At 37.2% G+C, this 21,144-nt stretch overlaps 1 protein-coding gene across 3 annotated transcripts in view; it reads right to left on the bottom strand.

Moving 5' to 3' along the window:
* HDAC9 (histone deacetylase 9) overlaps positions 1-21,144 on the bottom strand; it is a 275,826-nt gene that overhangs the window by 188,428 nt on the left and 66,254 nt on the right. For all 3 annotated transcript variants that reach the window (XM_030971825.1, XM_030971826.1, XM_030971824.1), the window contains exons 6-10: positions 17,775-17,903; positions 15,805-15,920; positions 9,981-10,103; positions 7,720-7,930; positions 7,091-7,308 (exon numbers count right to left, since the gene is read on the bottom strand). In XM_030971825.1, the coding sequence (XP_030827685.1) occupies positions 7,091-7,308; positions 7,720-7,930; positions 9,981-10,103; positions 15,805-15,920; positions 17,775-17,903 (797 nt within the window). The remainder of the gene's footprint in view (positions 1-7,090; positions 7,309-7,719; positions 7,931-9,980; positions 10,104-15,804; positions 15,921-17,774; positions 17,904-21,144) is intronic.

Here is a 21,144-nt window from a genome sequence, read left to right as displayed (position 1 = left end):
GATGCTCTGATGCATATGCCTCACATCAGTGGAGAAACAAATTCCTCAGAGGATGCCTGTCTGGCTATTGTCACAGCAAACCTTCATTTTTGAGGTGTAATGGGAGTTTAATGGGTTACTAAAAATAAACAAATAAAAAATCCCTCTTCATTACTGGAGTAACTGGCAAATCACAATGTGAGTACCCTGCATGCTGCAGGTGGCATGCCCTTACTGCTTCAACTGATGTGGGGAGTCTCCTTTCATTACGCAGCATCTGAAAAATTTCTCAGATCAAACCTATAAATCTTTTCCAGTTGTTTCTCAGGGGATGACACTGACCAAGAAGGTACCAAATCTAGCTGCCTGTAATCAGCTCAGGTACCCTCCTTTCACTTATTATTATTATTACTATTATTATCATTGTTATGATTGTTAATTAGTTGACCATTTGTGGGGAGCCTTTCCTACTCCTCAAGCAGGAAGAGAAACGCAGGTAAGGCTGCATGGCTGGCTGCAAGTGAGCAAATACAAGCTGAAACATCCGTGTGACAGATAATCATATAAACTACAGGAATCACTGAGGCTGATCCATCTGTAAACCATTCCCTGTGCCAGTTACTTGACACCAGGTGGGTTTTTCTGCAGGGGAAGCCAAGAGAAAATGAATGCATGCCCACAGCAAAGTTAAGACACATATTTGGCTCATTACTGCTCTTCTTTCTTTTATACTTTTTCGCTTTTATGTCAGGCTCTTTCTTCTTTACACTGCTGTATGGGTACAGATCTACTGCTGAGCTTTCTGAGGCAGCACATGATGGACTGCAGTACAGAATCTATATATGGATCACCTTCAGACCCTTCTTGCATGTAATCAGTGAAGAGAACAAGCACACCTAAGGGGGTTGCAGAGACTTAGAGTGGATTTTGTGTGCATTTCAGTTTGCTGTGTTCCCATTTTGGACTCTTCTCCCATGCTATGGAATTCAGCAGGTGATTTGCTCCAGATTCCAGCAACAGGAGGAGATAAGCAAATTAATTTTTCTAAAACTCTGTGAAATTAAAGTCTTTATATATTTACTCAATAGAGTTTAAAAAGTGCATTTATATTACCTTCTTTACTACAAAATTTTATTAAAAACATCCTCTCCACTGTGATTTTAACTAAGCCTCAGGCAAGGGGCTATGAGGCATTACGGTCACGTCTTTTCATATGATGGAGCATGATCAAATTGCATGGATGGAATGGGGGGGACATGACCCAAAACCTGAAAATCCCTTCTACTGCTCAGACTGCTAAGCCACAGCTGACTGCTTTCTCTGTATCACCACGATGCTTCCATGTTTGTTGAAGTTTTATTTAAAGACAGCTTGGCCCCATCCTATTCCAGTAATTATACTAGTAACATTACTGGACACTTCTAAGTCAGAAACATCTCACTTTAAATTATATCTCCTAGTGATACCACTGTATCTGGAAATATATGAAGATAGCAGTTTAGAGCCAGTACTTCTATCTTCTCTATCTAAAAATGGGTTACACAGCAGAAAATGTTCTGAATGAAATGCTGCTCAGGTCCTTTCATTGCACAGCTGGATACTTCTGCTCACACTCAATGTTTAAACCTTTCACTTTAAACCCCCATTTACCCTTTTTTTTCTGACTTATCTGTAGCTACATGAAGATATTTCTCCTAATCTTAATGCATCTCTTTTTATTTTGAAAAAGTAATTGCTTAATCTGAGTTTTAGTGGGATTATATTTAAAAATAATAATAAAACCATAGTTTATTTCCCTAATAAATTAAGGGTTGCACATGTTGGTTATATTTTACCAGTATACTTTACTGCTATCAACTATTCCATTTTAAATGGTCACTAAAAAAATGTCTTCATGCTAATACAGTCTATATATTTTTTGCTTTTATCTTCAGGAAATTAAGCTATAAAGGATATGCATGAATCAAAGTAAATAGTATCAGCAGGAGAGGAAGTATGGACAGATATCAACTCCATTCTATAACTGCAAGAGTCCAATCAAAGTAAAAGATACCAAACTTATCCTAACCTGTTTGGTTGTACAGAACAATGGAAAACTAAATAATCTGGACACTGCAATAGACCATTTTATAGGTCCTTCAGCTGCAGATCCTGTAATTTTCTCCTTTGAAATTATATGCATTTGTAAAATACAGTGTTTTAAATAAGATGCCTTTTCAAAGAGACAAAATCACGAAGTCCTGCAGCAGCCAACCAACACATTTCCATCCTTGATTAATTGTTCTTTTTAAAATCATGACAGTCATTTCTAAGAGCTCATGTATATTGTTACAGAACACTTTTTCCCCTTCTCCCCTATGGCAGTCAGATCACCAGCTATGTGTGTTGTATGCACATTGTTAGCTGTGCTGAAAACAACTTGGCACCTGCTTCCTGCTGTCCCAGTTACTCATGTAGGACCAATATTTCTAAGGGATGAATTTATCTTTCAAAATCATTCTTCTGCATTATGGCTTAGACATTAGCTCTCAATAAAGGGGAAAATGCTCTGGGCATTGTCCAGTTCCAAACAGACAACAGTTCCTTTTAGTTTTTTCCCAAATAATCCCCTGCTACTACCCATACTTGAAAGATTATTTGTCACCTACAGGAGATGCTAGTCAGATTTGCAAGCTGCAAAGCCAAAGCCTCAGTGTAATATGTTTAATGAAGCTAGATTGATTTAGTACTGCTGAACCTGGTCTTCCACCTTCCATTAAACATCATTCAGAGAAATGAATGATTAATCTGGGGTTAACTGTATCTTTTCAGTTTTCCCACTGGCAATAAATAATACTGCTATTTTTCCATCAACATAAATGTCTGTATTATTTTAAATTTTTTATTAAGAGATATTGGTAAACTGAGAACACCATCTATTACTAATGAATATTCACTTCCTATATATTTTTTTACCTCACAGGCTTTCCTGGTCACCAATTCCCTATTCAGGATCCTTTAAACCAACTGACATCCTAGAATGAAAACTGAAATTCAGGTGTTTCTTATATAAACCTTAACATTATCCATACACCTCCCATACTTTAGAGCACATACCAACTATCCCATTATTCTACCCTTTACTTCTCCAATACAGAGAAATGGAAACAATGGAAAACAAATTACCAAGATGCTATGAATACACAACTTAAGAACACAAATAGGGTTCCTGTATTGATCAAATAAAATCTTGGCCCCAGTGAAGACTTCAGCTTCAGTAGAGGCAGGCCTTATTCATCATACGTGGCAAAAATAACTTCTAAAGACAGATGGCTTTGTTCGTGTACTCTTCACATTATGATTTCTGAAATTTTCTTGAGCACAGGCTTCTGCTAGGGCTTTGCATTTAGATTAGTTAAATCAAAATCCTCATTTTTTTCTCTAACTGGCTGGGTCAAAGCTTTGTAGGTACAGATATACACAATAATATCAAGATTTTATTTTTTTCTTTTTTGTAGTAGTGGTCTTCTGGTATCCAATTGCATTAGTTTTAACTGGGGGTTTTGGGCTTTGGTCTCCATTTATTGAGCAGAATGAAGATCTGCAATGGTGATCAAAGGACATTATGAGGAAATAAGCTGTCATTTGGACAGAAGTATATTAAAGCTGACAATGGCAAAGCTGGTCTTCCCTAAGACAAGCTGAGTTCAGGTTACTTCACATTCATTATTAATTCTGGGACAAGGGTTTTACCTACTTTTGGAAGAGATGTCAACATTTGCAGAATGTTTTCAGAAGGTCAGTGTACTAGATCCCACAGGTATAAATGTCAGACTTCAGTGGATATACCATTTCCCACATCAAAAGCCAGGCATCTGACAGCTGACCAGAAATAATCCATAGGGGATCTCCTCTTTTCTAGTAAGGACAGAGGCACACCTTTTGGCAATGATTTGTTTCTTTTCAGAATGTAAATGATCCAGGGGAATCCTTTACCTCTGACCTATGTTAGATTTTGCTTGTTATCACCCTCACAGCAGCACTGGCTTGGTGCTGAAGTGCATTTTTTCCTCACAAAAAAAAACAGGTTTGGTTTTCTTTTTAATACAAGAGAAATGAAAGAACAATGGGGTGAGGAAAAGGTGGTTCTCTTCCTCTTTTTGTTGTTGCATATATAAGTCAGCCAAAGAGATCAGTCCAAAACCAGTTATCAGGGAGTGCTGACACATGCCCTGGCATCTTAGCTCAGGGCAAATGCTCAAATTGTGGGTTCAGTTGAATACTGAAAACTTAAGTACTTGAAGACCTAAACATAAGAAATAAAATCTTAAGGGAAATAGAAAACAAAAAAGAAGACATTAATTTGCTCCAAGATCTTGGTCAACTAGCATTTCACAGTCTTAACAGTTTAAAGTGGTTCTAGTCTTTTATTACCAAAACTTTTAGGGTCCTTGGGTAGTCCTTATTAAATGAAATCTATGTATTTTCCATGACTGAAAAGGCAGGACTTATACCTCTGTGTAGATTTCACTATGCAGCCCATGAAGAGAAAAGGACAGAAGAACAGAAAAAAACAAGCTCACGTGTTCACTTGACATATGCCCAAACTTATCCTAAGAAATAAAATATTTAGTTGCTTTCCTATCTGGTCTGGAATATCTACTGTTTAAAGTTTCAAATAAGTATAACTCTGCTTTGCAGAGTTTGATTGTAAAGCAGCGCAAATTATGTAATGAAAAAATAACTTCAACTGTGAACAGAGGCAAGTTTTAAGACTGAACAAAGTATATTCTACCACTCTAGCAGAGCTCAAAAACCTTATGTAGTCACAGGAGTTCAATCTGAACTTTTAGCTAAAAGGTTAAAGAAGACACCTTTAAATTCACTGTTTAAAAGCTACTTCATGATTTGATCTTTTTTTTTCTCTCTCTTGTCCACTGGGTACCCTTAAATTCCAGTTTATAAAAATCAGGTTCTGCAAGTACATAAGGAAGCCCCCTGGCTTCTGTGCCCTTGTGGAGAACAGACACATGGTTACAGCACCGACATTTTTCAGTACTATTCTTCAAAATGGTTCTTCTGAGCATGGAGAAGAATCTAGATGCTGCAAACTTTAAAGTCTGATAAAACACGTGCATCCTCAGAAAACCCACTGCTTCTCTGGCTACAACATGATCTCATTCCTCCTCAGGCATTTGCTGCTCTGAGGAGTTACTGTGCTCCTGAAGAAGCCTGGTTGCTCTGGGAGTAGGAATAAAGGAGACCAAGAAGCTCTTGGGGCAAAAGTAGGTTATGGAGGTTCAAGGCAGAGAGAGGCCCTAGGATAGGATCACTCTCTGCATTTGTATATGGATTATACTGTACAGAATAACAGCCAGATTCACCAGTTTTGTCTCCATCACAAAGACCCACATGAGAATAAAGGCATATTTCAAGTATGAGAGGGAATTATCCTCATTAGCGTGTATTTTCACTGTAGTTCAACTGAGAAGAAAAATTACTGAAACAAGCATTATCATGAACCAACTCCAATCTTTTTTCTTCCTTATCCCATCTATCTCTGGTAAGATGCAATGCATTCCTAGTCCTACATGACTAGATATATATGGTTATGCGCCTCAAGTTTCATTTTCACATGGGGGACAAATGCTCATAATGCCCCATCACATACCCCCAAATGCTATGGCAGAATTTATATCAATAACCATATTATCTAAGAAAAACACATCAGTGGGGTTCTTTGCTTTGTGAGGAATGCACGAATTGATGGGTTTGTAGTACAAAGACCCAGTACTTTAGCAGTTAAAAAGCCTTTTTAGACAATTGAGGGAAGGTGAAATATTTTCAAAACCTGAGGCTATGAGATATACATATGCCATCTTGATTAAACATATGGAATGCATACTCAAAGAAAAGCCAACTGGAGTCCTAGTTGAGTAATCAAAACACCCAAGCTGAGAGGGGTTAACATGCAAGGATCAGCTCTGAACTTTGAAGTTTTCTGGTCTTCATTTTTCCTAATTAAGACAAGATTTAATAACTAAACCACTGTACAAAGTATGTACTTAAACTCTAGGTTTGTTTCTAATTTTGTTGGGAATTCTTAGTAGATTCCAAAGAATCAGTAACCCCTGGGAAATTCACCCAGTAAGTAAGGTAGATTGATTTTTTTTTTCCTTAGGTACAAGAACTGAATGTCCACTTTTCATCTTTTCTTCTTTGACATTGCCTCATATATAGTTATTGAGTAAGACTAAAACAAAAGAAGACAAGTAAAGGTATGTAATTAAATCTTTGTAATACTAGTGGAGCTTCAGCATACAAATTGTGGAAAACTGTGTACTAAGTGCAGAAAAATGTTCTCCAAATAAAAACATGCAATTATTTGCATATCTTAATTTCAGAGCAGGTAGCAACTTGATTTTTTTGTAGAATTATTGCTTCCCGATAAATCTATTTAGAATCTGTTGCTCTTTGTTTATTAATGGATGCTGCCTTTTCTTCTTTCCCTTGCCCCTGCTCAGAATAAGGTGTTACTGTACAGAGAATCTTGTACTATATGATTCAACTCTGTGTCAGATACCAGCAACAGGACATTTTTCTCTTTCTCCTTATATGGTCATTTTATATCGCCATAAAGGTAAAAAACTTTCATGCTACTCACAGAGAAAAGTCAGTTTGATAAATACTGATTAAAAATTTCTCCAGATGTTTAGAAAGCTTCATATATAAACCCATCAATTTAATAAGCTCATTTGAGTTCAAATGAGTTATCTATTTATGCAGCATTCTAGTCCACAATAAGACAAGTTTTAATACAATTCAAAAGCAGCAAGTGGAGTCATTGCTGCAGCTTAGAAGTACACATCAATTTTTAAGACATAGTTTACCATTCAACAGGAAAACACTTATCAGGTAAAACTGTAAGCAACTCTATTTTGCTGAATTGTAGCCTATTTCAGAACTTTAAAATTAAGATCCATAAAAATGTATATATCAATTATGCATAAACAAAAAAGATACTCTAGCAAAATCCTTTCTATTGTCCATGATGACATGGTGCCAATAACTAACTTTTGGTCTTAGTTTTCATCTTTAAATTTATTGGAAATTCTTTACTTTGGGAACTCACCTTATTCATGTGGATCTGCTGTTGGTACTGTTTCTGCTTTTCCAAAAATTGCTGATGTTGCTGCTGGATGACCAGCTGGGCCAAAGTACTCTGAGGAAGAGGAGCAGACTGGGTTCTGTTCAGTGGCCTGTGACGAGGCAGTTTGTGGGAAGCTCTTATGCCAGGTGAGACTCTCTCCTTTGCTGCTAAAGGAGACTGTGGATGAAGAGGAACCGCTCCTGCAAAACAGGGACATTTCACTCCCCTGTGAAAAACAACCAATAATAGTTCTAACAGGAAAGAAAGCTTTCAGTAAGAAGAGGGGTGTACATTGCAGAACTCTGCATCTGCACTGATGCAGTGGGACGTGTATCACGTGCCTCGCCATGCTGGGAAGTTCAGCTGCTACAAAAGAATGTGATGAAGTAATCATTTTCTCTTTTCTGTAATCATTGAATTCTTTCAGGCTAACAGACTGGAACAGAATCACTAAAAGGGAAAACAAAGATGCTGTCCTTTTTTCTTCCACCCTTCCACATTTCCCAAGAGTTAGGATGTGCGGTATATGTAATTACCGCATTTAGTTTAAACCAAACACAAATGTCATTAAAAACATCTTAAATTAGTATTTCTGGAGCTTTGATCATTACCAGTCACAAGAAGTTTTTGCTGTCTCATTTGTTCTTTCAGTAACAGATGCTGCAAGAGAGCTTGGTGGCTGCTGTTTGGCTTTCCCTCCATAGCAATGTGAGGATGAGGTGATGATGGAGGAATGTTTCCTCCATACTGTCCAGCCAAGGCCACTCCTTGTCTAAGTGGTGGGGTCTCCCCCTTCTGCTTTTCTTTGAATGACGACGAAGCCTGTCAAAGAACAACAGCATTGGTAACTGCTTCCCAAAGAAGTAAGTGGCCATTTATACCTCTGCTTGATTAGATGGTCTTACGTCTTCATGAACACATACAGGAGAAAAGGTTAACATCCCTATCTTACACTTTGAGATGAAAAGGAAGAACATGCCAGTTAAATGTAACGCTGTGAGAAACTGAGTACTGAAACCAGTTGAAAAAAAAACCAGCAATAAAAGCCAAAGCATAAGGAATTACTAGTTAGAACATTATTAATGCAAGGACAGAAACTATCCTTAAAATTTCTAAAGACCTTTGCACAGCCTCCAACACAGGAAACTACAGGATCAGAGGAAATAGTTTGCATTGAGTTTGAAATAGGCAAGGCTTGGTTTTTCATGTAACTTTCCATCAAACAGCAAGCCAATCAGCAAAACAAAATAGTTACCTGTAGTAGTGGGAAGCTATTACTTTTCCTGGAGCACTCCCTGACTCCCTGAAGGACAGCACAAATGTAAGTTTTACCCTTTGCAAAGCAAGCTTATACAGTTAAAGTCTCATCTACAGAATCATCAAGAGATGTGTTAGGTGCGTGGCATTTTGAAGTGCCTTATAAATTGCACAGTTATTGATTTAAAGCTTTTGGAAGTTTTGGCCCTTCATAATTGCAAATGTACTTTATATTACTTTGTTCTTTGCCTATTTAAAAAAAAATCTTGAAATAGTAGTTCAAGCGGAATAACAATTCTTACAGCAAGAATAATAATCTAACAGAAATATGCACATTGAGGCTTACAGATAACCACAAATGGTAAGTCATAGTAAAAACAGTATCTCTGACAATGTGAATTCCATTAAATTCTAAAATAAGGTTTTCACAATTTTTTTTTTTTGATATATGCTTACTTCACACTGCTATCTTCCTCCCCTGAAAAACAAACACCAAAGTAAGCTGTATATTCAATTTGCAACTGCTTGTTCTAGTAACAGAAATAAACATTACTTGTATAAATCAATTCCTTTGTTTTTTCTAATGCCAAAAGTAATATTTGGTGCTAGTTGGCCACATCAAAAGCTTATAAGATTTGAGTGAGCAAATTAAACATATTTTCCTTTCTTTTTAATGTTATAACTTTACTTTGAAGCTAGTTGAAGCTAGTTATATTTTTGCGAAATAGCTAAGAAATTTTTGATGATATCCTCTGAGAAAGTAAGCATTACCTTTCATGATGCTCAATTTTTCCATCCTTCAAAAACAATAGTTTGCTAATATTTCTAGAGAACTGATTTCAGGCTTACATAATTTTCTTTGCAAGGTTCTGTACCTGATGTTAAAATGTTAGACTGCAGCAATACATTGCTGCTAAGAACAGTAAATGTATTGAAAATGCCACAAAATAACATGGAACTTTGACTTAAACTTCATTTAGCGCTGGAATTAAGTAGCATTATTACAAACCATTGTCGATTGTATAGATTTAATATTTTTTTCACCTCCATGAAACCTGTGCTTACAACCCCTAATTTCTTCATAGAAGTTACCAACTCCCACACTTTTGTATAGAACCACCACATATCAGTATTTTTACTTTGTTGTTGTTGTTGTTGGAAAGCAGGTAAATTTTGACCTGCTGTAAATTTTGAAAGTAGCAAAATTTTCAGGTATTTTACTGAGCTAGAGGAATACTACATTCTTCTCCTACAACATTCCAGCTCAGCTTAAGTCATTACTGGAATCTCATAAAAAAGTTACAGGTAGAAATTATCATATATTTTCAACTTTTATACTAAATGATCTCCTCATATACTTCTTGCCACATCTGAAATCTGTTATCTGGCATAAATGCAATGCACATGGCCCGTACTTAGCTAAGATCCACACTGGCACTTGTTTATTTGAGATCAAGAATAATATTGCTTTCAAGTTGTGCCCAAAGCATGGAGAGGTCTGGTTCCTACTCTGGATTGCTTGTGTTCCAAAATGCTAAAAATATAAAGAGAACAATCAGAAAGCAGGTTTTCTGGAAGCAAACGTATGCAGGAACATTTGAGACTGGTCACTTACACTGATTTGAGGTTGTATTGCTGGAAGTCCCAAGGTAATGTTGGGCAGAGAAGGGGATGTGTACAGACTCAACAAGTTCACTGATTCATCCTGTATCAAAAGGCGTTGCTGGGAAACCAGGTGCTGGAATAAAGGGGAAAAACCAATGAAAGTTAATCTCCAAGCTTTTTACCTTGGTTATTTTATGCTTTTATCCCAATACACAGAAAGCCAATTATGTGCCAGTCATTGGTTTGCAACCCAATGGAGTTCCAGATACAGAAAATTACTATCCCTGTGAAAACACTGTTGATAGTTCTTTTCTTAAGAAAACAGCTGATATGTGTCCATGATTATTCCTTAGTTAGTAAATCAAATTTCCATGGAAAGCTGAAATCTTGAGGATTCCTAGATCATCTTATCAACTTCTCATCAACTCAACATCAGTTCTTCTCATCAACTGGACAGTCACTCCAACAATCTCAGTGGAAATTTATCCAGTGAATTCAGGATTATATCCAGCTGAATCATGAACAGAGATGTATTAAACCTTCACCACGGTTGTTATGACTTTAGCTGTAAGGTACTAAGGTATGAAATGTGGTTTTTAACTAGTCCATGTATTTTGTTAGCCAGATTATGATATGGGTATGTTTCAGGCACATTATTTACTTCCATTAACATGGAAATTCTGTGTAGAAAGCAAGGCATCTGCCATTTAAAATAATAGACTCTCTTTCTCTCTCTCCCTCTGCATATATACAAAACAAGCATCCTGTCATTCTTTGATAATGGGATACCCCTCACAGCTTTCCTAATCTGTTCAAGTTAAAATTTTTAACACTTCTTTTGAAGACTTGTGGTATAGTTTTCAAGGACATGGAACTGCTGATATATTTTTAATTACTATAAAATAAAACCAGACATTCTACAAAGATCACCCTTTTTATTTCCATAGATTAATTGGGGAGAAACATAAAAAGATTACCACATCAGGAATCTTTTTGAAGCGTTTGCCTTTCTGCTTGAACAGTGATATTTTTCAACACGTGGTCTAGTATAGTTGCTTGAATTATATTTTCTGTTTAACTCTTGCTTCCCTCCCAGAACTTTGACTCAATAAGAGCTACAAAGGTCTTATTAGACTTAGGAACTCTGGCATGATATGGTCCCCAAGGGAACAACATCCTTGAAAAAGAATACCCTGTGTAACAGTATGACACAGTGACTGCTTTCTTCCCAAACAAAAAGCATATGGGACTCCAATAATAGACCACCTCCAAGAGGGATACTGCGCACTCGGGCTTTGACTAAAGTAAATATAATAACTTGTCAAGCATGTTGTGGGGAGCTGTAGATTTTCCCCCGGACAAACCTGGAATATCAATTAACTCTGCAAAATACTTCGTGCTAATACAATGCAACTTCAGACCATCAATGAAAAGTGGTTAAGCACAAAAACACAGGATGTTATTCCAAAACATAACCTTCCTCATACAGTTTGTTTGGAGATACGACCTATCACTAAGATAATAACAGTAGAAGTCTTTCCCTGTAACTTTCTTTTGGTACCTAGGGAATGTCAACAGATAGCGTAGGAAACAAAGAAGCTCCACTTGTATACTACATTAATTCCTGGCTAACAGTGTCTTGCCTTGATAACATCCACCTTTGACCATTAATAAATCCAAGTATGGATTTAGTATCAAAACTGTGGAAATATTATGGAGGTAGTCTACAAATATTGAAGTGAAAAAGGACACTTTAATGTGCCTCCTAGAATATAACCAAATTTGTAGCAACTGCAGCATCGATACAAAGCCACTTGAAAGATTTATGTTTAATATTTGGTTTTTTGTATGCCACTATTACCTTTTAAGATCTAAATTAATAAAAATAACAGTGGCAGGGTATATAGCAGTAAAACACACTACCACACTAAGGTCAGGCATGATTGTTAGATCAGGCAGAAACAGTGATGTTATTTACCACAACAGTTTAACATTGAAAATGGGAGTTTATTAGTAAAAACATCCTCCTTTAATTTCTAATATTGATAATAATCTGTAATTTTCCTTTGGGTAAGTGATTGATTTTTTAAAATATTTTCAGGTAATATTATCCTAAGCATCAGTTTAACCTCATCTCCCAAAATAAATGTCCCACCTGCACAGATTAGGGTTCTCTGTGCATCACAGAATCCCAGAATGGGTGAGGTTCAAAGGCACCACTGGATGTCATACAATGCAACTACCTTGCTCAAGCAGGGCCTCCCAGAGGCAGAAATTTGTGATCCCAGCTGCAGCTTTTCTTTTTACACAGTCAACACCACCTTTGCAATGGTGGCACATGCAGGAGTTGCCAAGAGAGTCATTTGGCAGCACCACGGCTCAGCCATGTCTTTGGCAGACATGGTGGTTTGGACTGGCACCTAAATTATCCCAAAGAGAAACATGCCCTACTTGCTCCTCCACGTACCCACTCCTTGGGTCCATAGATCCTGCTTACTGATGCTTAAAATAGCCTGTCAACAGAGTTATCCTCTTTCTTAAAATAGTACAAGAACTCAGTGTAACAGAGCACGATGATCAACAAGTAACCATGAGCAGCCATGCTTTGGCTGTGCTGTGCGACCTGCTGAGAGGCAGGAACACCTTCGTGTGCATGTTTATATGCACATTTATAGATTACGAGAGGAAGACAAAATGGTTTAGCTTTAATACTTGTCAGTTGTGAAGCTAATTGTCACAGCTTTCAATATTCATAAAGACTTACACTTGTCTTTCTTGAAGCTTTCGAGATGATCTTTGAAAAAATTAATTTAAACTCACTCCACATACACTTGACACAAACCTCATCAGCTGGTCAGAAACCTACACATTTTTCCACTGGCTTCTTACAAAGATCACGTCAAGGAGCAGAGTATTAAAAGCGTGGGGCTGTGGAGTTGTACTAAACAAATATGGGTTTATCTGTCCCATATGTAATTTATGTCTCCTGTATAATCAAGTGTTATTCTAGAAAATACTGCTTTCCAAATCACAAATATAAGAAAGAAGTTGATCTGAAGCCCAGTTACACAAACTGGAAACTTTCCATTGCCTTCAATGGCTTATGACCAGACCATGAATGCCTAAAATTAATCATTTCACATGACTAAAGCAGGTTGTCCCTCTGAACTCAAGGGACATGCTGTGCAGGGGCTCAATTCTGCTTGCATTTCTCAGGCAAGTAAGATTTAGCCTCAGCACAGCAGGTGACCTGAAAGAGTATGGCATGCTACAGGAGACAAATAGCTACTGCGGTGAACCTTGATGATACTGGAGACAACTGTGCCTAATAAAAACAGGATTTTATTTATAAGGCGCAATTAAAATCCTGAGTTCAACTTTCAAGTTTCATATAATGAGACCAGTGTTTTAACAAATGGTAGTGAAAGTATTATTAAGGGAACTGTGATAGTAAAAGATTATCAGCAAAGCTGCAGCATGTGCAGTGCACCTTTGTTAATTCAAAAAATTGTAACCGTCTACCCACGAGACTGTCTGCTCCAGAGAGTAAACCACTTTAAAGTCTCACTATTTCAATGGATGTGGTAAAAATACTTTAAAAATCTGTTTCATTACTGATACTGCTCTAATTCTGTCCCTGCATGGAGTGTAATCATTTACGGTACTGACTCATGTTTTACTGGTAAATGAGTCTGTCATAGCAACCTGTTTTTCCCCAGCAAAAAGTGTTTTATTTGCTGCCATGAAAACCACGGCCATCCACCCACTCAGATATGAGCACAACGCTTACTGCAAATGTCACAACAACGATTATGAAACAACAGCCATGTGAGTCATACGGGATTGCAGAAAAACAAGACATATTTTGGGTGATTTTGGAACACTCAACCTATTATTAGAAAATTCTGTACTTTGTGAATTGGATTAAAAATTGATTAGCTGTATAGCCTTTGAGAGCTGGCTAACACTAAACTAGGAAAGAGATATGTAGGAGTTTGGCTGCTGTTAAACTACCAAAGAAAATCCCACTGAAATAAGAATCACTGAAGCTGAGATTTATGGAAAATGTTTGAACCCACAGGACCACAGTACTGAGAGTCAAGTAACCAGAGAGGTAAAGAAATCCCCAACTGGATCCAGAAGTGGAAGTCTGTAGTTTCAGCTTCTTAGCACATTTCACCAAGTGAAGTGACCGAAGCCAGCATGCAGAGCTCAGCTTCTAAAGGAACGTTTTAGGCTTCTTTGAACATCTTTGAATGAATGTTGGGGTTATAATTTTTTATGTCTGGCACAGAAGTGGCAAATAATATGCAATGTAATGTTCTACTAGCAAACAGAATATAGCCGCTGGTTCTTGCCACAACCTTTCCAAATCTCCCCAGAGACCACCGCCTGACCAGCCTGTATGTATCTCTGATGGTGCAAGTGTCCAGAAACTGTAACATGCAAAGTCATGAGCACCACGTATCAGTCTGAGACATTACTGCCCCTCCATTTTGTAGAATCCTCAAGTCAGTAAAAGATCCAATTGGATAAGAGTTCCTGTTTCATACAGCACATAATTACAGCCACATATTACCCAAAATATTATCTAAAACATTCCCAGTAGTAAAACACACAACTTAATTCCACTGATGTAGGATCTGATCTAATCCTAATGATGGATCTTACTCTGCATCATTTGAATTTCTTTGCAATCACATATGGGGGGCTATGAGACAAGACCACATGTTAGCCATCAATGCAATTTTTTTTTCTTTTTGGTTACGGGCCAGAGAGAGGCTACTAATCAGTGTGCAGAGGTCACCCACCTGCCCCCTGGATCATAGTTCACACACACAATTAATTCATTATGGGGAAAAGTCACTGCTGGAGGTTGAACTGCCCATTCCAGGGGTTTTTTTTAGGTGAATGTCCTGCCACTGACCTGGAGAAATAGCTCCATTAACTAAAACTCTGTTGAATCCCATTTTCTTATGTAATTTTTCTAACATAAACAGCATAAAACAACAATTAATAGAAAACCTTACCACCAAAGCTGGAACTGTGGTAAGTATAGGCTGGATATAGTATATCGTGGAATTTGAGTCTCTCTTAGTCAAATTAGTTTATTGTCCCTTTACAATATTGCCATGGGAAGCATGACTTGGGCACATCATCTGTGCTAAAGGAGGTTTATCACAACTGATTTACCATCTGCATTCCTGTTGTTATAGGCACGTATGTATGAAACAGAATAAGGAGTAGTTAAGATTCCTTCCATTTACAATCTCACTTTACAGAACAAGTATTCAAGAATTCTGGCATGACATTTACAGTGGTTAAGTATTGCCCTGATAAGGAAACTGAGATACAGTAAAATAAAAGGAGATGTGACAAGGATTTAGTCACCTAACTCAAATACTGTGATTAAAGAAATCTACTTCAGCATTCATCTGAACCTGGGACCTGCTTAGCTCTTATGTGTTAGGATCACCAATGCCTAAACCACTGTTTTGTATGCAGGAATTCTCTATCAGCATTCAGCGCTGAGCACCTCTTTCAGGTCACCCCAGAAGGTAACATTCTGTAACCAAGTTCCTTTCACAGCTCCCTCCACTCTTCCAGTAGCACTACTGCTGCTTTTCCCTGAACTTTTGTTACCATAGAGTCTTCTGATACATAGATGCATCCATGCATCTCATACATAAAGATATATCACATACATAACATACTGAGATGTCAGCCTGTAGTGTCCCGGTACCCCAATTACTCTGCTAGTGAGTATAATCAAATCAAATTTTCCATCTTCTTAGTCTAGAAACCTGAGAAACTACCTCAATAATGAGTCTTACCTCAGCTTGAATGTTAGATGGCAAAACTGAGGTTTCATTTTCTGTTGCACTGCTGGTCGGACCATTGCTTGGGGAACTGGGACCTGATCCAGGGGAGCTGCTACTGACTGAGGATTCTGAAAAACAGATTAAACATACATGAATTTCACTCTAGAAAGGCACACATAATCTTGATTAATTATATAATCTTTATAGCATAGGGCTTTTTTTGCTGTTGAAAAATATCTATTGGTTACACTTTTTACTTTCATTAAAGACTCTTGATTCATCTTCCATTTCTTTGGTTTTCTTTTTACAACTAAGAAGGAAAGATACTCTTGATCTTTCCCCTTCTAATCTGTCTGAGTCACATAAGAAGAATTTAGTATTTGTTTCTCCCACAAAGATGGTTATGATACTCAGTATCAGGCAGAGACACTGACACAGAGCTTGTAATCAGTAAAAAAAAGAAACTCTTTCTTTTTCAATTGTAAAGACACCTGGCTCTGTGAGAGATGAAGCCTACTGCCATCCTTTCTGTCTAGGAAGGGGATGAGCCCATTGTGGACCAATCATTACATACACAAGTACTAATGGCAAAATACACACCTTCATTACATATTTGGTACAAATATGAACGAATATTTACACTATGTAAAGACATTAAAATAGGATTTGAAAAGCTGCATGCTATCTTGACTTAAAATGTCCCAAGTTCTGTCTAAGACAAAGGGGGAGAGATGACCTCATTGTGTGCTGTTGTATTGAGTTATTCTAATTCTACACTGATATAAATTATATATATCTGTAAGGGAAACAGTTAAGGTTAAAGATTGAAGAGTAACCCACTAGTGGAAGTAACCCTCTTTCAAGGGACAGCTTTCAAATTAAAGCATTCAAGAGGCTGAAGAAATTATCTAAATGTGGCAGCAAATATTCTACAGCTACTTCTTTGCTTATTTACTCTCCATGCCTTAGTTCATATGCAAAAATACATTTTCACTTTGACTGACGTCACAGGAGGCTTCCTAGCTGTTACTTGGATCTCTTACTCTTTGATTTACTGAAGTGACTCCATACCCAGCTATACTAACTGGCCATGTAGAAAGTCTTGCACTGTATTTTCAATCTGTATCAGAGAAGCAGAGACACACAATCTCTTTTTCTCATTTTTTGAAAATTAAAATAGCATTTTTTGCATAAATAGGCATTTGAATGAGGGGCTATTTTCAGTTAAGAGAATAAAAACAAGGGGAAAAAGATTTCAGGTAACAGTGTTTAACCAGGGTTATGAAACATCTGAAATATCATATAGTCAATATTAATAATTACCACAACAATCTGAAAGGCTTCAAGTTATTGTCAGAGGTAGGAAAAGAAGACATCTATTTTAATGTTTCTGCTCTTTCAATGGCATCATGAAAAGACCTCCAGTAATAAATATTTCACATTATACCTTATTTGTAAGTGTGCAAACTGTAAAGACATCAGCTAAAATTAAGGAAGTAGATATCAAGAATCTCATAGAGGCTTCAGTAAATGGAATTATTAAATTAGCTGTAGAAAAATTATAATCTGGAAGTAATTCATCAGGAAAACACTTTACTTTCATGCTTACATTCATATCTCTGTTCCAACTTCACATATGACATATAGTGTAAAGTTGTCACAAGAATTGCACATACAGGGAAACCAATGTGTTTATTCAAGTTGTATTTTAATTCCATCTTGGTGTGACATAATCATGATACATAAAGTGAATTCAGATAAATGTCTTATAGACTAGTAAGAGTTGATTGCATAAAGATATGGCCTGATCACCTGAAAAAGCCACAAATCTACTAAATATCAATGCAAAATCAAAGCAAGAATTGTTGGGGTGAGGCCAAATACTGCAAATGCTCATTTAGTTCAGCAGTTTCAATGCTGAAGTACCACCACTATTCTGTGAACGGTGGCAAATTATGCAGAATTTCCCCATCCTTACTCACCTGTCACCTCGAAAAGACGCTTCTTGAATGAACTGACGTTTCCATCCTTCCTCCTGAGCAAAGGACTGCTTCTCCTTTCTGTCACCTTTTGTTTTAATCTTGAACGTACCTTCAAATTGGGCTCTGAAGCTGGAAATGAAGAGAAGAAAATTTGTGACTACAAACCCAATTCCTGGCTTGTGTCAGACACCACTGACCCTGTAGGACCTCATCTGGTCCAAGCAGGACTTGGAGGCAGAGATTTTACTGCCCAACCTTCTCAGTCATCCTGTTGCTCCTCATACAACTTCATTTTAGATTACAAGCTAGGAAAGAGAGCTGAAGTGCTTGGGATCCCAGCATTTTTCTCATTCCATTGCAACTTTGAAGTTACCCATTAATTATTGTTACTACCATATGTATTAATGAATACATATAAATGAATGCAAATTTAATTTACATTATTTTTATCTCTCTTGTAGGTGAAAACTTGGAAAACTCATATTGGAACTTGGAACGTTATAACTGGATTAAGGTTAATTGCAGAAACAGAGATTAGCTTCCACTGGCGCCTTTTGATTTCTCTGACAAATATAAATTACGACAAGCCCTGCTGGCAGAACATTTCTTGGTCAGCAATTTTAGGCCCAGAACTTTAGTGTTTTCTGAGTAACACACCAAACAACTAGATTTATGACAGTGTCCTAAGAACATTTACAGAGAAAAATATATGCTCTGAAAATGAAGAAGTAGGGTTGATTCCCAGAAAACCTAGGATTATATTTAATGCACCTTGGGCAAATTCCACCTTTGTTTCCTCAATGGATACAGTCTTTTCATATAAACGCCAGCTCTGCTGTGCTTTTTATTTTGTAGGATTTTTAGCACAATAAAGTGTTTCATGTAGTCATTGATTTGTTCTTCAAATAAACAGACTGCTATCAAACAGACTGCTAAGAGCCAGTGAAAGGCAATTGTGGAAGAGAATTTGTTTATATTTCCCTTTCTGGAACTGAGGATTGGCTAAGCAATATCTCAAAATAAAGAAAGCCAAAACCGAGGTCAGCTCTCTCTCCTATGCACAGACTTAAACCCAGCCTCAAAGAAAGAGCAAGAGTTAGCAGAAAACCAAAATACATTATATCTTCACTTAATTCAGAATTCCACCATTTGCCACTTTGGGCCAGGAACTCATTCCTACACTTCTAATACTAGTCCCTTCCCTCATGTCACATTGCCCACCTTTTTTCCTTCTGTCCCACCTGTTCTCTCAGGGATGGGCAGGCTAGAAATGGTCACTGGAAGGCAAGGGGGCTGCACCTCACTGCAGGGCTGCTGTGACCAGCAGTACCTGCTGTCACACGCTGACCTTTGTCACATATTGCATTGCACGTGGCAAGGGCTGCCCTCTGAACACCCTGTGCCTTAAATACATTTCAGACCAAGATACACAGGCTAGAACAACACTGGAAATCTTTACTAATAAACCTATTATTAGAAATTTATTTTTATCACCTACTATTACTGTTAAGATGAATGGTTCTAACAATAAAGTACAGATTACTTGTGTACTATCTCAGATACCATTTGCAATGAAATTGAAAATATAAAATATGATAATGGGCTATGATTACAGTATATGCTACCATCACAGATCTCACCAGGTGTGATGACATTTAAAAGAAAAGGCACTCACTCCTTTTGCACTTACATTTATTTCCATTTCTACTATTCTGTAGTTTTAAAAATGAGGAGAATATGTTTGTACATATTCTGTCTTGTGCACCTGTGACAGATGAATGTGATACAAATCCTCTGCAACACTCACTGGAGAAATTCTCCACCCCTATGTAAATGTTTCATGCTCAGTCATAGCAATTCTCTTCCTATTTTTACCAAATTCCCATCACATTCTGCATCTGAATCCATCATATAAGAACAGAAAACAAATTTTAAAGTAAATTTATGAATTTATGAGCCATCCGAGAAGATGCATGAAAAACAGCAATAATTTTAAAATGGAAATGATAAATTTTAATATTAAATGGCATGGAGGATAGTGGTTTTAAAATTATAAAATAAACCCCACAATACAAATTAAAGCTAATGTTTGAAGAGTGTTTGCTTCAAATTCTGGCTTTCCTGAATTTTCTCCCTGAGACACTGCCAGCTCCTAACATGGTACTTGCTAGGACTCAACGGCGACCAAAATGAATTCTGGTTTCAGTGGACTAAACATACAAATCTAAGCAATTTGAGGATATCTGGTTGAATGAAAAAAATGTAGAACTGAACATTGGTTTCTTGACTCCCAGCAGTGGCTGAGGCATTGGCTTGGGGTGTGACTGTAGAAAACACTGAACCATCCTGCTCCACCAAGGCTGGGGCAGAATTATTGTTCACTGCAAGAGGTGTGGATCACCACAGCAATCCCATGTGCTTCAGTGCACTCCTGCATGAGGGCAGTAATTAGACATCTATTGTCAACTCTCTTCTGACAGTTAAAAAGGCAAAATTAAGTATTTTAAGCTTCAAATATGGAGCTGTGGATTGGAATTATAAACATATACATGCATACACACACTGACTGCCTCACAGCACATATGTAAGATCATTTAGAAACTGTTTTAGTCCTTTAAACTTTGAAATATGATCATTAGCAATGTGAAAAAAGTGAAAATAAAATTCTCAAACCTTTTTTTTTAATTAGATTGTTCCCATAGTATTTGCAAGAAACTTGGAAAGTCTTAGTAGCAAATGACCCAGAATTATTATAATTAATTTGCCTTATGTTTCAAATGAGTATTTGGCTCAGTACTTTAACTAGTGGCTCTTAGAAGTGGTTCTACAGAGGGGTAATGTTCAAAATAACTGTTTTGCATTAGCCACCCTGTAAGTATTTTTACTGCACATTATTTGCTCCTTTGCTCAGCTTAATTAATCCATTGCCACAGCTGGCTATGTTCATCTCCATGGGGAAAATGGTCACACAGGGAGCCAATGCCAAAAAACTTTTGAGGCTTAAGATTTACTCCCTAGCTTGTTGCAGAGTAGCTTTCTCAAGCAGTAAGAAGTACCTTTTTTTTACTACAGTAATACCACAAAATTATTGAAAATACCATCAGGGAATCTATATGGCGATTCAACCATGAACCAAGACACTGACACAACAAGAAAATTAATGCACATGGCTAACTTGATATACCCTAACCATCCCACTGGGGTCCAGAACTCAAAACTAGATTAATTCTACCCTAGAAAGCAGACATCCTGTATCTCACCTTCCTGAGGAAAAGAGGCCTCTCTAAGTGCTGGAGGTGTGGAATGGTGCAGGTTTTGCTGTGTTTGATGACTCCAACAGTAGTGGACTGAATCATCTGACCTAGGAGCC

Source organism: Camarhynchus parvulus, chromosome 2, assembly GCF_901933205.1.
Source record: "Camarhynchus parvulus chromosome 2, STF_HiC, whole genome shotgun sequence".
NCBI lineage: Eukaryota > Metazoa > Chordata > Aves > Passeriformes > Thraupidae > Camarhynchus > Camarhynchus parvulus.
This window is presented reverse-complemented; position numbering and strand designations above follow the sequence as displayed.